Source organism: Tachyglossus aculeatus, chromosome 8, assembly GCF_015852505.1.
Source record: "Tachyglossus aculeatus isolate mTacAcu1 chromosome 8, mTacAcu1.pri, whole genome shotgun sequence".
Taxonomy (NCBI): Eukaryota; Metazoa; Chordata; class Mammalia; order Monotremata; family Tachyglossidae; genus Tachyglossus; species Tachyglossus aculeatus.
This window is the reverse complement of record NC_052073.1, coordinates 29,549,040-29,566,270: the sequence shown is the minus strand read 5'-3', so window position 1 is coordinate 29,566,270 and position 17,231 is coordinate 29,549,040. Positions and strand designations below refer to the sequence as shown.

Below are 17,231 nucleotides of genomic sequence, written 5' to 3'. Positions count from 1 at the left end.
TGGTAACCCAAAAAAAAGCCAAAGCCTGATAAAAACAATATTGCCAAATGGACCCTGTCAATGAATGCCTTCAGAAAGTTAACACTAATAACAAGAGCATTCAGCCATGAGGATCAGGTCTTTCCAGTGGTGTATTGTTTAATGTAGATTATTCAAGATTTTACCCATAACATACTTTACGCTGACTCTTAAAATGTAATATCATCCTCAATATAACAGTTCTAATAGTATTCAGACTTATAGCTTTCCCAGTGAAACTCATACAAATACGTTTTCAACTTATAAAATCCATTTGCCGGTTGTAGAAACAGTTTGAAGTAGATGGTAAATTTTTAGTGAGCTGATCATTCCGTGATTGAATTTCAAAATATATTACAAGATCATCAGCAAATAGGTCATTGGGGGCCACTTTGGTAGTGCGAATGTTATTTGTAAAGATCAAAAACACTAGAAGCCCTAAAATGTATCCTGTGGTAAAAGAAAAGCTATATCAGCAGAACCAAATAAATTATTTTTATAGATTGCCATTACATTCAGAAGCTGGGTATGATATTATCCAGAGTAATAACATTCCTTTATGCATGCTTAAGGTAGTAAGTATCATAATCAGATTTCAAAGCGGAATTTTATCCAAAACCCCAGAAAATAGCATCTCCATTATTTTCTCGTTCAATAACCTTCAAAAGGGTATTATGAAAAGAGCCTATGTTTAGACAAAAGTGTTTATGATGGAGGGGCAGACGGCATTGGAATTATGAGCCCCCAAAATATCATCTTTGGTTCGTTGATCCTCATTTACCTAATCCAGTCCTTCCCAACTGGGCACTGTGGCTCACCAGAGAGGCACAGGGAGAGTTTTGCTAAGCTGCCACCCTTGTTATTGCTATCCACCCCACCATCCTGACTGCCTGTTAACAGCTGTGGTATTTGTTAAGTGCTTATTATGTGCCAAGCACTGAACTAAACACTGGGGTAGATACAAAAAAAAATCAGGTCCCACATGGGGCTCCCAGTCTAAGCAGGAGAGAGAACAAATATCAAATTCCCATTTTGCAGATGAGGTAACTGAGACACAAAGAAGTAAAGTAGCTTGCCCAAGGTCACACAGAAGGTAAGTGGCAGTGCTGGAATTAGAACCCAGGTCCTCTGACTCTCAGTCCCTAGCTATTTGCACTGGGCCACGCCACTCCTCCTGTTCCTGTACTAAATACTCACCACCATGGATTCTAGGCCTCTACTCGTTAACGCAGTGGATTTCTAGTTGGAGGAGGGAGAGACATATTAAGAGGCAGGTGTCCATAAACTACTTATTCTGACTGGAAAGTACTGATCTAATACCCCCAAGAAGATGTTAATTGATTGATTAATTAATAAAGTAGCAGCGGGGTGACAGGGGGGAGGTGGGGGAGAGGTGAGTGCAATGGAGAAGGTGCATTCTCTAGAGCTTATTTGGCACTGGAGTCCAGAGCACACTGTTTGAGTTTCTTTCTTTGGGATGGAAGTGGAGGAGAAAAGAGGTCTGTGGAAAGTGCACATCATAGTTAAGCAGCTTATATTTTTCTTCTTCCCTCAGATCTTTTGATCTCCTTTCTGTTTGCATTTCACTGTGGCTGTATGTTAGAAGGGGCACGGTTCTCTTTCATGTTGGAGAATAAGGAGTGTGGAAGTGATGAAACAATATCTTTTTCTGACCTCAAGCAGTCACTTTCAAGGAGCTGGCCTAGTCCCAGGGACTCACACAGCACATTTTGGGGTGCTGGAATAAGAGGGCTCTTATGTTGGCAGGATTTTAGCTGAAACTAAATGCTACAAATAAGCTTTGTCATGGCCGTGGCACATTACCAGTGAACCAGGATGCTGATTTACACAGCTCAAACTGTCCATGCAAAACACACACACACACCTTCCCCAAAGTTACCTCCCATCTCAATTGGGAGAGCAGAGAAGGCACCATTGCAACTTCATAGGGAAGTATATATTATAGATTATTTATGTCCATTAATGTCTGTCTCCCTCTCTAGACTGTAAGCTCCTTGAAGGCAGGAAATGTATCTACCAACTCTGCTGTATTATACTTTCTCAAGCACTTAGTACAGTGCTCTACACAAAGCAAGCACTCAATAAATACCACTGATGATGATTAGAGAAGCAGCATGGCTCAGTGGAAAGAGCCCGGGTTTAGGAGTCAGAGGTCATGGGTTATAATCCCGGTTCTGCCACATGTCTGCTATGTGACCCTGGGCAAGTCACTTAACTTCTCTAAGCCTCAGTTCCCTCATCTGGAAAATGGGGATGAAGACTGTGAGCCCCATGTGGGACAACCTGATCACCTTGTATCCCCCCAATGCTTAGAACAGTGTTTCGCACATAGTAAGCACTCAACAAAATGCCATCATTATGATTAAGAAATCCAATTAGAAACAGTGAGAAGAGTTCCTCCTGTCAATCATATTTATTGAGCACTTACTGTTTGCAGAGGACTGCACTAAGTGCTTAGGAGAGTATAATATAACAATAAAACTGATACATTCCCTGCCCATAATGAGGTTACAGTCTGGAGGAATATGCCTGCCCAGAATACAGACATAGCACCTTAATTATGACTCCATGTGTCCGCACGTTGTGGGGGTGGTGGGGACAGGATCGGGTGGAGACATTGCAAGACGGGATACCTGTGTCAACTGATTTTCCTAGACATGACCGGGATCAGCGGGGTCTGCTGCCCACCCACTGAGACAATTCTGAGCTGGATTGTAAACTCCTTGTGGGCAAGGACTGGGTCTACCGACTCTATTGTATTGGGCGTTCCCAAGCATTTAGCGCAATGTTCTGCATACAGTGGCACTCAATAAATACTACTGTTTGACTGATTGATTGACCACTTTCAACAAGAGTCCAAAACAGATTGAAGCAAGGTAGCCCCATGGCCATAGGGAGAAAACTGGTGAGCTAACAATAATAATAACAACAATAATAATCATTGGTATTTGTTAACTTACTAAGTGTCAAGCATTGTGTTAAGTCTTTGAGTAAAGACTAGATAATCTGATCCCACAAGAGGTTCACAGTCTGAGTAGGAGGGAGAAGAGTTACTGAATCCCCATTTTGCAGATGAGGGAACTGAGGCACAGAAGAGTTAAGTGACTTGCCCAAAGTCACAAAAGCAGGTAAGTGGCAGATCCAGGCCATGCTAACTTGACGACTTCCCATTTTCTAACTCCCAGTGTTACCACAAAGAGGGTATGCTTTTCCTGATTTCATTTGGTTTTCGTTCCTCACAGCTATTTGTTTACAGAATGTGTCACTTCATTTATTTCTGAGTACAGAGTCTCTACAGGATTACTCAGTAAACATCTGGACTCTCACAAGCTGGAGAAACAGTCCCAAACATCCTCCCACTTTGAAACTTGGGAATGCAACTGTTGACTCTGCCACCCAGCCAAGCACAGTGGTATTCTATTTCCTCTCTCCGAATGCTTTCCTTGCTCCATCTGCCGCTGAGGTTCACCTGTCTGACATGCAAGCCAAGGCTGGTTTGAGATCAGAAATCTGCATAGACTCATTTAAGCTTGGAAGAAAGGCTCTCTGGTGGTTAGTCTGCCCTGGTCCCTGCGATGTCTCAGAAATTGATTTCATTTCCTCTCAACCATCCCGAGAGATGGGAGTCGAGTCATCCTCAGGCGTCTCCAGTGATGCGGATTCTGCAAACTCCCTTGATAGCCTTCTCTACCACTGAACCGTTTTGAGAGTAAAATTGGTTTTTCCCCATATTTTGCCCAAAGTCCCCCTGTTTCTGATGAGGCCCGTGACTGCTTACTCAATCCTCGGAGAGAATAATAAATCTTTGGCGTCTTCCTAAATGGTGCATAAGACTTACAACAAGGAGGAAATGACAGGAAGGAGAGAAGACTGCTCCTTTGAGGGACAGGACAGAGGCTCTGAGAAAGGCTTTGCAAATTCAACTGTTCTGAGGGCTCAAGGGATGGGTTTTTTTTTTTTTTCCAATGTAAGGGTCAAGATGAGGTTAGAGGATGATGCCCCCTCTCAATCCGGATCCTGCTTACCAAAGTGCAGTGTACACCAAGAGAAATGTACAGAGCAGAAAGAGACAGAGTTTTCTGTAACACAGGAAAGTGCAGGCTCAGCTCTTCCATTTTCACACATCCATGTCTCTTCAAGACCCCTACAATCCTCAAAAGCAGTAGTGGCATTCGAAGTTATCTAGAGCTATGTTGTCCAGCACATTCTACTAGATGTGGAGGAGAATGTCAGAAGAGTAAAACAAGGACCTGGTCCTCAAGAAGCTTATAACCTTAGTGAGGAGAAGAAAAAAGCAGCATGGCCTAGTGGGAAAGAGCATTGGCCTGGGAGTCAAAAATAGACCTGGATTCTAATTCCGGCTCTGGTACCTGTCTGCTTTGTGGCCTTGGGCAAGTCACAACTTCTCTGGGCCTCACTTACCTCATCTGATGGTAAGGATAAGGACTAAGATTGTGAGCACCATTTGGGACAGGGACTGTGTCTGACCTGATTAGCTTAGCTTGTATCTATCCCAGAGCTTAGAACAGTGCTGGACATATAGTAAGTATTTAACAAATACTATTACCATCATCATCAAAACAGGTCACACAAAATGTCTGCACCACAAGACAAATATGCAATCCTCCTGAATGAGCACTGGTGCTGCAAGAACCACCGCAGATGGTGCTCCAGGGTGGCAGGGGAGTTAGAGATCGGCTGAGTTGCAGTCCCAAATGCCGAGCTGCTCTGCAGTCCAAGATGTGGCACCAATCCAACAAAGCTGCACAATGCCATGTCAGCAATGCTCTGGACCGGCCAAGCCACAAAGCATCAGGTAAAGGTCAACCTGCACAAGGTGGTTGAGGCCAGAACCAATAAATAATAATAATAATGGTATTTGTTAAGTGTTTACTATGTGCAAAGCACTGTTCCAAGTGGTGGGGGGGATACAAGGTGATCAGGTTGTCCCACATGGGGCTCACAATCTTAATCCCCATTTTACAGATGAGGTAACTAAGGCACAGAGAAGTTAAGTGACTTGCCTAAAGTCACATGGCCGATAAGTGGCAGAGCCAGGATTAGAACCCATGACCTCTGACTCCCAAGCCCGGGCTCTTTCCACTGAGACATGCTGCTTCTCAACCAAGAGAACCAGCGTGGTCTAATGGATAAAGCATGGGCCTGGGAGTCTGAAGGACATGGGTTCTAGTCCTGGCTCTGCCACTTGTCTGTTGTGTAACCTTGGGTGAGTCACTTCATTTCTCTGTGCCTCAATTACCTTATCTTTAAAATGGGGATTAGGACTGTTAGCTCCATATGGAACAAGGACTGTGTCCAACCTTGTAACTACCCCAGCACTTAGTACAGTGCCTGGCACAAGGTAAGTGCTTAATAAATACCAAAATCATTATTATTACTTTGCTCTTCTAATCTCTGATATACTGAGCCCTTTGTAGACAAAGGACTGCTCAATCTGATTATCTATTTCAGTACTTAATACATTATTATTAATGGTAATGATAGTAATAATGATATTTACAAGTTTACTATGTAAAAAAAACCCTTCTCTCAGGGTCACATCTGGATGGTTTTCGGTACTCTACCAGTCTCGACTGCGGGAGGGAGAGGCCTATCAATTCCATTCCTAGCTTGGGCAGTGGCTAGAGAGTGGAAGGCAATCTGCTACAAGTCAAAACTCACCTGTGCTGGGCAGCAGCAGTATGGGAGAGAGTCGAGGGTGGAGACTCGAGTTTACTGCACGGAAGGCTGCTATGGTAAACCACTTCCATATTATTACCAAGAAAACTCTATGGAAACATTACCAGAACAATTGCAGGTGGAGGTGGGGTGTTGTGGGAGAGATGTGTCCATGGCGCTGCTATGAGTCAGAGACAACTCAACAGCATAACAATAATACTAATAATTATGTTATTTGTTAAGCACTTACTATTTGCCAAGCACTGTTCTGAGTGCTGGGGTAAATACACAGGGCAATCTTGTTGTCCACTTGGGGCTCACAGTCTTAATCCCCATTTCACAGACAAGGTCACTGGGGCCCAGAAAAGTGAAGTACTTGTCCTAGGTCACACAGTATACAAGTGGCAGAGCCAGGACTAGAACCCACATCCTCTGACTCCCAAGCCTGGGCTCTTGCTGCTAAACCACACTGCTTCTTCTTGCATAAGACAAGACATTGTAAAAAAAAAAACCAAAACACTGAACTATGCTCTGAGGTAGAAACAAGCTAATTAGTTTGGACTCAGTCTCTCTCCCCACGTGGGAATCACGGTCTAAGTAGAAGTGGGAACAGCTATTGAAGACCCATTTTACAGATGAGGAAATGGAAGCCCAAAGAAGTTAAGTGACTGGCCCAAGGTCACACAGCAGACAAATGGCAGAGCTGGGATTAGAAACACAATGATTATAATTATTATCAGACAGCTGCCTCAAAATCAGTCAGTATAGACAGCTACATAGTAAAGGGATCTTCTTTTGTTGTGATGCCTGGATCATGGATCTGGTGGGCTTTTCTTGCTCATCTCTGAGTAGTGGGCTGGCGGGGAGGCTATATGTAGTGGACCATGAACAGTGCTGCTCCCAGAGTTACCTGGCTAACAGAATAGCTACATACACAGCACAAGCATCTGTCACAGATCATCATCATCATCATCAATCGTATTTATTGAGCGCTTACTATGTGCAGAGCACTGTACTAAGCACTTGGGAAGTACAAATTGGCAACATATAGAGACAGTCCCTACCCAACAGTGGGCTCACAGTCTAAAAGGGGGAGACAGAGAACAAAACCAAACATACTAACAAAATAAAATAAATAGAATAGATATGTACAAGTAAAATAAATAAATAGAGTAATAAATATGTACAAATATATATACATATATACAGGTGCTGTGGGGAAGGGAAGGAGGTAAGATGGGGGATGGAGAGGGGGGCGAGGGGGAGAGGAAGGAAGGGGCTCAGTCTGGGAAGGCCTCCTGGAGGAAGTGAGCTCTCAGTAGGGCCTTGAAGGGAGGAAGAGAGCTAGCTTGGTGGATGGGCAGAGGGAGGGCATTCCAGGCCCGGGGGATGACGTGGGCCGGGGGTGGATGGCGGGACAGGTGAGAACGAGGTACGGTGAGGAGATTAGCGCCGGAGGAGCGGAGGGTGCGGGGTGGGCTGTAGAAGGAGAGAAGGGAGGTGAGGTAGGAGGGGGCGAGGTGATGGAGAGCCTTGAAGCCCAGGGTGAGGAGTTTCTGCCTGATGCGCAGATTGATTGGTAGCCACTGGAGATTTTTGAGGAGGGGAGTAATATGCCCAGAGCGTTTCTGGACAAAGATAATCCGGGCAGCAGCGTGAAGTATGGATTGAAGTGGAGAGAGACACGAGGATGGGAGATCAGAGAGAAGGCTGATGCAGTAGTCCAGACGGGATAGGATGAGAGCTTGAATGAGCAGGGTAGCGGTATGGATGGAGAGGAAAGGGCGGATCTTGGCAATGTTGCGGAGCTGAGACCGGCAGGTTTTAGTGACGGCTTGGATGTGAGGGGTGAATGAGAGAGCGGAGTCGAGGATGACACCAAGGTTGCGGGCTTGTGAGACGGGAAGGATGGTAGTGCCGTCAACAGATGCCAAACTCCAAAAATGCCTGGGCCGCTTTGGCATGGATAAGAGTGCTCTGCCTGTTCTAAGCGAAATATGCTAAGGTTAACCCAGCTCTGGGGCTGGTATTGACATTTCTCTAGCTTGGAGGTGCTAGCTTACAATGGCCTGGCAGAGATCCTGTGCTGATAGACAGTACAAACCAAGAGCTTCTTGCATCTCCGGAGCTCTCAAAGGGGCCACTTGTGTCCTTTGGCCAGGAGAGAAGTATGTAGTGACTTTTTTTTTTTAGTGGTATTAGTTAAGCATTTATTGTGTTCCAGGCACTGTACATTAAGGGCTGGGATAGACTCTAGCTAATCTGGTTGGACACTGTCCCTGTCCTACATGGGCCCACATTCTTAATCCCCATTTTACAGATAAGGTAAATGAGGTAGAGAGAAGTTAAATGAGTTGCCCAAGGTCACACAGCAGACAAGTGGGCCAGCTGGCATTAGAATCCAGGTCCTCCCAGGCCTGTGCTCTATCCATTAAGTTATGCTGCTCCTCCAAAAGGCTTTGGAGAGTTCCAATAAAGATAATGGTATTTGTTAAGTGCTCACTATGTGCCAGGCACTGTACTAATCACCGGGGTGGGTACAAGCAAATTGGGTTCCCTGTTACACTTAGGGCTCACAGTCTCAATCCCCATTTTACAGATGGGGGAACTGAGGCACAGAGACGTGACTTGCCCAAGGTCACACAGCAGACAAGTGGTGGAGTCAAGATTAGAACCTATGACCTTCTGACTCCCAGGCCCAAGCTCTATCCACTAAGCCAAGTAGAACCACCCAAATGCTCTTCCTTTTAATAAACAAATGAGTTGGTGACATTCTATAGGCCCAGAATTCCTTAGAAAACCCACAGAAATTTCAGAGAGAGTCAATCTGTCAAAACTGGCCAGGCTTTGGAGAGTTCACAGCAACATGGGTTTCTTACAGCCTGGCATCTGCTGCCAACCAAGGTTACTTCTGATGTGCCCTGAGTACGTACTTAGAAGAGAGCGGGCCGTGTGTTTAATGAGATTAATGTGCTTATTAAGAGGCAAGGCTGTTGTGTTTTTCTTTTGCTTTACCTGACTTGGTTAGTAAGCAGCGGAGCACATAGCAAGCCAAAAGAACTCGAACAAATCAGCTGTGGGACAACCCTCCTCTAAGCATCTGCCCATTAATTCCATGCTCTCTGATCAGAAAAATGAGGCCATTGTTCACAAACACAATCCATACCACAAGGCCACCAGACATCTGCAGGATGCGTCAGGGAATAAGGATAGGTGTGCTTGCTACAGCGCCTGAGGTTTTCCTGTGATTTCTGCATCAAACACAGGAAGCATGACAGACAGCATTAAGGAATTGCCCTCTTCCAGCACTCTCACAAGGGCACATGAAAGGAGAAACAGAAGACCAGAAAAAAACAACAACAAAAAAATCCACCTTCCACAAACAGTCAACTATTCATCAGGCAACCGCTAAGTAAAATGGAAAGGACTCTTTACCTGCACACTTTGTCCTGGTGGTTAACGGTGGACCTGGGGGGCCTGTCCCTCCTTCGCCCGGCCTAGTGAGGAGCACCCGGATTTCGTACTCCACATCGGGGTCCAGATGCCACAGCTTGTAATTGGGGGAGTCGACGATGTGGGTCTCGGCCCAGTTGCCGGTGGTCGTGCGGTATTCCACCTCCTTTAGGATGATGGGCCCGTCGCCAATGATGGAGTTGGCATTTGGCTTTATCCACAGGTAGGTGGCCCCTACTGCCAGCAACTCTGGAGGAGCGATGGGTGTGGGGGGTTCTGGAAGCCAAACAGACCAGAGAAAAATTTTACTCGAACCAAGTGGATGAAAAGCAAAGGACTATGGATCCCCTCTCTTGGGTTCTGGGACAAAATTCCTAAGGCAGAGCTGCATGGCTAAAAAAACAATTTCATTCCAATTCCATCACATTCCTTTCACACACATCACCTTCCTAAGGCAGAGCTTTCAAAACATTCATTCAGTCAGTCATATTTCTTGAAGGCTTACTGCATGCAGAGAACTGTACGAAGAGTTTGGGAGAGTACAGTACATCAATAAACAAAAACATTCCCTCCCCACAGAGAGCTTACAGTATAGGAAAGCTTACGGTCTGGGGGCAAAAAAAAAAAACAAAACAAAAGAAAAAGCAGTTCTCTTCAGTACTTCATAACAAATCCCTCCCTGCTTTTGTTTTTCAGAGAAGTTTGCAGTCCATTAATGCCAAGGGCCATGGAGAAGCTAGCTATTCAGTGTTTTCGTTTTTTTTTTCCCTCTGTAGTTTTGAGCACAGCCAGGAATTTTTCAATCAACTTTTTTTTTTACAGCTGATTTTTTGAGAAAACAGCAAAATTTTTAACCCTCTCCACACAAATCAATTGCTGCCCACTTGAGAAGCCCATCTTTCCTCCCTGGCCAATTGTACCTTATTCTCTTCATTTTGGACCACTTTCACATCTTAACCTTCACTTTCTTTGTGAAAGCTGCAAATGCAAGGATCCCACTCTCTCCATTACACAAGCTATGCAAAAATATGATAAACAGCATAAAGGCCAGTCCTGGCCCTTTGGGGACACACATAGCATCTTTGGCTCCATATTCAGCCAGCCTAGAAGGGAGAACGCTGTGGGAAAGAGAGAGTACTCCATCTTCACTGCTCCAGAAGCCACTTAACTTGTACCATCCTGGTTTCATAGGATAAAATATTATCATCATTACATTTATCTGTGTTAAAACTAGGGGGGTCAATTGTCTGGTTTCACAGTGGACAGTCTGATTTTCCATCTGGTCGGTACTCTTTCCCGTATTGTTTGTCTTTTTCAGTTTCAGTACCAAGCATGTGTGGAGGCATGACATTATGCTGCCTGACTGGTGTAACATGAGAGTCACATGCATCTCCTTATCTGGTATTAATGACTGTGGTATTTATTAAGCAGATACTATGTTCCTAGCCCTGTGCTAAGTGCTGGGGTAGATATAAATTAAGTGGGTCCCAAAGTATCTGACTTACATAGTTTTCACAGTTTAAGTAGGTGAGACAACAAGTATTTAATCTCCATTTTACAGATGAGAAAGCAGGCACAGAGAAATTAAGGGACTTGCCCAAGGTCACAAAGCAGACAAGTACCAGAGTCAAGATTAGAACCCAGATCCTCTGACTCCCACGCCTGTTGCCCTTTCCAATATGCCACACTGGGTGGCCGTTGACCAACCCAGTCAAGATTTCCCAACCAAATGGGCATTGCCCACCTGCTCAGATGAGATGGTGATGATCCCTGGCAGGTGTTCCAGAGGGAGACTCTTAGAGACATCAATTTTTCAGGTTGGTTGGCCCATATCTAGCAGCAGCTCAGACAAACATCAGACCACTCCCCACTTTGAGAGTCAGTTCTAGGTCTGCTACTGTCACTTATAGTCTCCCCACTGCTGCAGCTGCCTCTCTTAGCTAGCTCCTCACCTCACTGTCCAAATCCCCTCCCCAGTTCTCTCCTGTCTGCTTGTCTCTGCTTTGGTGTCAAGGTCACCAAGAGTAGGCTAAATGGTGTAGAACATACATGATGGGGTAAAAGTATGAGGCGGGAAAGAGTACATGCCTGGGAGTCCAAAGACATGGAATCCTCTATACTGTAAATAATAATAATAATAATAATAATAATAATAGCATGTATTAAGTGCTTACTATGTGCAAAGCACTGTTCTAAGTGCTGGGGAGGTTACAAGGTGATCAGGTAGTCCCACGGGGGGCTCACAGTCTTAATCCCCATTTTACAGATGAGGTAACTGAGGCACAGAGAAGTTAAGTGACTTGCCCAAAGTCACACAGCTGACAGTTGGTGGAGCCAGGATTTGAACCTATGACCTCCGACTCCAAAGCCCGTGCTCTTTCCACTGAGCCATGCTGCTTCTCTCTAAACCCACTGTGGGCAGGGAATGTTGCTCTTTATTGCTGTATTGTACTTTCCAAGTGCTTAGTATAGTGTTCTGCACACAGTAAGTACTCAGTAAGACTGGACAAATGAATGAAACCAATTCCTGCTCCGCTACTTGCCTGCTGTGTGACCTTGGTCAAGTCACTTAACTTCTCTGGGCTTCAGTTTCCTCATCTGCAAAATGGGGATTAATGCCTACTCCCCTCCTACTTATACTGTGAGCCCCATGTGGGACAGGGATTGTGTCCAGCCTAATTGTTTTGGATCTACCACAGTGCTTGGTACAGGATTTGCTATACTGCATGTGCTAAACAACTATAATAATAATATAATTATAATAATAAGAAGAATTATTGCTATTACATGTGGTTCCCTTGGGAGGGCAGGGGTATCCTTCATTGATTTCCCCCAGTTCCTCCAGCAGCAGCAACAAGGAGAGGTAGCCAGTGTGGATCCCATGTATGCTTGTCAACATTTAAAAATAGGTCCTGTGAGACAATCCAAGCCATGCTAAAGCCTAGACGACGACGACGGCGGCGGCAACGATGACGACGACTACTACTTCTACTGATATTTGTTAAGTGCTTACTATGTGCCAGAAACTGTACTAAGCCCTGAGGTGGATAAAAGCAAATTGGGTTGGACCCAGTCCCTGTCCCACGTGGGGCTCACAGTCTCAATCCCCATTTTACAGATGAAATAACAGGCACAGAGAAGTGAAGTGACTTGCCCAAGGTCACACAGCAGACAGGTGATGGAGCCGGAATTAGAGCCCATGACGTTGACTCCCAGCCCTGTGCTCTGTCCACTATGCCATTCCCCCAATCTACCAGTCCTGCGATACAATTACAGAAAGAACTCAAGTAGGTTAGTTCTGTTCTTTGCAGGCCACCTGGGTGATCATTACACACCCTGATGTTTTCAAACATTTTGGCAAGCTTTCTATTATCATTTCTCCCAGATTCTTCCCAGGAATGTAAGTTCAGAGGATTTATTGATTGTTCCCAGTGTTATCCATTTTCCTTTACTAAGGCCTTTTCTCTTACTCTTATTCACAGTTTTCTAGTCTTTTGAGAATTCCACCCATCTTTGATTAGGACTCAAAAGAGCTTGTTAATGACAGATGACTTAGTCAATTCCTGAAGTACATCAAGATGCAGAATTGAAGTACATCAGGATGGCAGGACATTATGGCCCACTGATCTAAATACATTCCATTTAAGTAATCTTTCACTTTCTCCTTCCCTGTTCTTTCTCTTCTTTCTCTTTCATTCTTTGAATTCCCTGTTCCCAATCTTCAATCACAAGTTTAAAAAAAATGAATTGAAAGTCTTTTTTGGTGGCAATTTATATCCACCACCCTCCCCTTCTTATAAAAACAATTCCTTATATCCCCTTCTTGTGTCTGATAAGTTTTTGGTCAACTACCAGGGGCCTTTTTTTAATGCTTTCACCCTTAGTATTGAAATTTCTGAGGACATTTCAGTAGACAACCTGGCCTTCATATGTCACATTTCTCCAGTGTTCTGACCTCAGTTCAATTCACCAAGTGTCAGAGGCTACAAGGTCTGTGAAGCTAAGGAGATAGCCTGCAGTGCTACTTGTAAGGACTGAGTCTTATCGTTGATGATACTTCGGTGAAAATAAACACACAAGAACATCAATGAATCAGTGCAATTATTGAGCACTTACAGTTTGCAGAACACTGGATTAAGCTCTAGAGAGAGTACAAGAGATTTATTAGACATGATCCCTGCCTTCCAGGAGCTTAGAATCTAGTGAACAACACAAACATAGCCTTTCATATACTTTCTTGGAGACGGAGATGCTTCATAATGCACATATGGTACTACTCTCCTTAATCTTCTCCCAATCCCTGAGGACTCTAATATCCTTGTGGGCAAGGGCAAGAACCATGTCAATCAACTCCTTTGTAATGTCCTTTCCCTAGCACTTACTTAGAATAGTGTAATGCACACAATAAGCAGTCAAAAAATACATTTGATTGAATGACTGACAGAGTGGCCTACCAAGACACTGCCATATATGGTGACACTTCTAATACTGGTAAATCCAAAATTCTGAATTGATTTTACCATCCTTTTTTAAATATCATAGGTATCGATGTTACCCTAACCAGTGACAAGTTCCCGTGGCAACTAACATGAATGAAAAGAGAAAATGAATTTGCAAGCAGAAAATAAGTGAAATTGAACAATTCCTTGGCCTATACAGATTGTCTAATGAGACAATGAAGATCACACTGCTGTCTCTGAATAATGTAGGCCATCCATATAAATAATAAATATAAATACATAATATAAATGTAAATAAAATATAAATCAACATAAATAATGAAGATGTGATCTTGTCAGGTTCCTGCTTTTTAAATGCACTCTAGATCGATTTAGGGTTAAATATGCTCCCATTTAGAGTGAGGAAGAAAGAGAGAGGGCAAATCAGAGCAAGAGTCAAAATGTGAGCAAGAGAGAAAGTAATTGAAAAATACATGCTACTGGCATGATCCCGAATTACATGGAAAACTTACTTAAGTTCTGATCAAAATTCAACCTGGAGAAACCTGCAGCTCACTAAATTCCCAACGTATCCAGTGCCTTTCCTCCATGTCTTAGTTTCATCCAGTCTGCAACAATTTCCCTCCTGGCTAAGGTGAACAGCAAAGTGTGATTACAACCGTCTGTGATGGTTCAAAAATTACAGCATTGTGCATTGAGGGGAAAATCTCCCCAGGGGTTGCAGGCGATAAAATGAGCCTTATTATACTCACAATAGAAGCTTATAATGCTGAAAACATTAAAAAAGGACGGAGAACCAATTTAGTTCCAGATCAAACACAGCTGAAGATGTGTGTCGGCATCTAAGGAAAACAAAATTTGAGGTGGGTAGAGGCTGGAAGCAGATGAGGGAGTTGAGCCTGAGGCAGTTAATCTATTTCAGCCATAATTGAATTAGAAAATCAGTAGCTCCAAGACTTTGGCTTCAGATTTGTGCCCTGTTGAAGTGGAGGGGAGAGGGAATGAAAGCTCCCTTGCATCATGAATGGCAAACCTAGTGGTGTGAAAAAATCAGCAGTGATAATGATTGAGCCCTTCCTGTATGCAAAGCACTTTATTAAGCACTTGGGAGTGTACAGTAAAGCAGAGTGAATCGACACACTCCCTGCTTACAGCCCAGAGGAAATGACAATCTGTGAGTTTTGATTCATAATGATAATAATAATAATAATAGTATTTGTTAAGCACTTACTATGTGCAAAGCACTGTTCTAAGCACTGGGGGGATACAAGGTGATCAGGCTGTCCCACGTGGGGCTCACAATCTTAATCCCCATTTTACAGATGAGGTAACTGAGGCACAGAGAAGTTACGTGACTTGCCCAAAATCACACAGCAGATAAGTGGTGGAGCCGGGATTAGAGCCTATGACCTGAGGCACAGAGAAGTTACGTGACTTGCCCAAAGTCACACAGCAGATAAGTGGTGGAGCCGGGATTAGAGCCTATGACCTCTGACTCCCAAGCCTGTGCTCTTTCCACTAAGCCAAGCTGCTTATCTGTTCAGTGTGGTTCATCCAGTTCTGAGCTACCAAGGTGAGGAGAAGATAAGGGACCTTGAAGTCACTGGGCTATGTTTGTGATCCACTGAGTCACCTGCTGATTCACCTGATTCAGGATTCTAATCCTGAATCCACCACATGTCAGCTGTGTGACTTTGGGCAAGTCACAACTTCTCTACGCCTCAGTGACTGCATCTGTAAAATGGGGATTAAGACTGTGAGCCCCACGTGGGACAACCTGATTGCCTTGTATCTACCCCAGCACTTAAAACAGTGCTTGGCACACAGGTAAGCACTTAACATATACCATCATCATATAACTGTACTTTCCATGTGCTTAGTTCAGTGCTCTGCACACAGTAAGTGCTCAATAAATATGAATTGATGAATGACTATAACCGCATATAGCCCTGGATCCTCTATTACAATTCCTCAAATACCATTTCCAGCAGATCCAATTCACCAGAAACAAGTACCAAGGCAACAACCATCACCATTCAGTGGAGCGGAAGAGATGCAGCACGCTGCAACCTTTCCTTGGAGAGTTCCATTAACATGACCTCGTTCTTCCAGGGGAAGTGATCACCTGGAAAATGGCCACCTAGGCTCTACGAAGTTGTGCCTCCTCGACTTTGAGGCTTCTCATCCCCTTCATGGCTTTGGTGATTCATTGCTAAAAGCGAGCCCACAACTCTTCAAGTATTCATTGGCTGTTCCCACAGCCCTGAAATAAATCCAAAGTTTTCTGCTGGCCAAATGGAAATGCAGCAACTGGAAATGATGAAAACCAGGCTTTAAGTATCTTAAGCGGTATGGGGAACAAAGGAGCAAACTGAGATGTGTAAGCACCAAAGCCCAACGGCCCTTTTCTGCCTGAACACCAGAAGACAGTAGCGGCACTGACATGATCTAAGCTCAAGATTTAGTTAAAAAAGGCTGGGGCGTCCCCAACTCATCCTCACAACTAGGATGCAAAGAGAATGTGTCCAGAGCGACAGCAGGTGGGTTCCTTCCCATCACATCTTATCCTTTTTCTGTGGCCCGGAGACTGATTCTTCATAGAAGCCTCTACGTTAAGAGTAAGGATAATATTTGTTAAGTGCTTACTATGTGCCACACCTTGTGCTAAGTACCGGGATAGACACAATACAATCACATCAGAGCACTGTACTAAGCAGTTAGGAAAGTACAATATAATAAATGCAGTCCCTGTCCTCACGGAGCTTACTGTCTACAGGGAGAGACAGACATTAAAATAGCTTAGGGATGAGAGGAAATAGTGGAGTATAAGAATATTTACACATATGCTGTGGGGTTATTTTGTACCTATAGTTTCTGCTCAGTATCTACAATTACAATTTTAGTTTCCTCTTCTGACTGGCTTTTCTCTCCAAGACATACCAACAGTCATGGGTATTTGTTAAGGTCTTACTATGTGCAGAACACTGTACTACCTCATCTGAAAATTGGGGAGGAAGACTATAAGCCTCATACAGGACATGGACTTTCCAATCTGATTAGCTTGTATCTACTCCAGCTCTTAGTACAGTGCCTAGCACATAGTAAGCATTTAATAAGCAGTATCAAAACGAGCTAAAAAAGATCATCCCTGGGCCACCTGGGGCTCAGAATATAAGAGTTGTTGGACTGTTTATGGGATGATAAAGAGGCAAAAGACTTCAGGCTTTCCAGAGACTAGGTCGATCAATCAATAATATTAATTGATTCAGTAAGGATGATTAAAGAGCTGAAATCCTGATTGGGGCCCAGGGGGAAAGAGAGACCAGAAGTTTCTCCACTTTACTCCCTCCCTTATTTTCACTTGCATCTATTACTGTTATTCGCCGCAGTTAATGTTTTGTATTGCTCGAGGTATGTAGTCCTGTAAATCACAATTTTACTGTTCACTTTACTTCTGCTTTTCAGTTATTAGTGTAAATAATTAATCGACCCTAAATCACAAATATGCATTACTTTCCAGCAAGCCCTCCATGTTCTTGAGGAGGATGGAAAATGGGATCAGCCTGTGGGCTGGTAGCACAGAAATGCCTGAGTCTCCAA

The 17,231-nt window shown here is 44.0% G+C and overlaps 1 protein-coding gene across 5 annotated transcripts in view; it reads right to left on the bottom strand.

The window, feature by feature from the left end:
* Positions 1-17,231, bottom strand: part of PTPRT (protein tyrosine phosphatase receptor type T) — a 700,314-nt gene that overhangs the window by 479,203 nt on the left and 203,880 nt on the right. For all 5 annotated transcript variants that reach the window (XM_038750174.1, XM_038750176.1, XM_038750173.1 and 2 more), the window contains exon 6: positions 9,154-9,447. In XM_038750174.1, the coding sequence (XP_038606102.1) occupies positions 9,154-9,447 (294 nt within the window). The remainder of the gene's footprint in view (positions 1-9,153; positions 9,448-17,231) is intronic.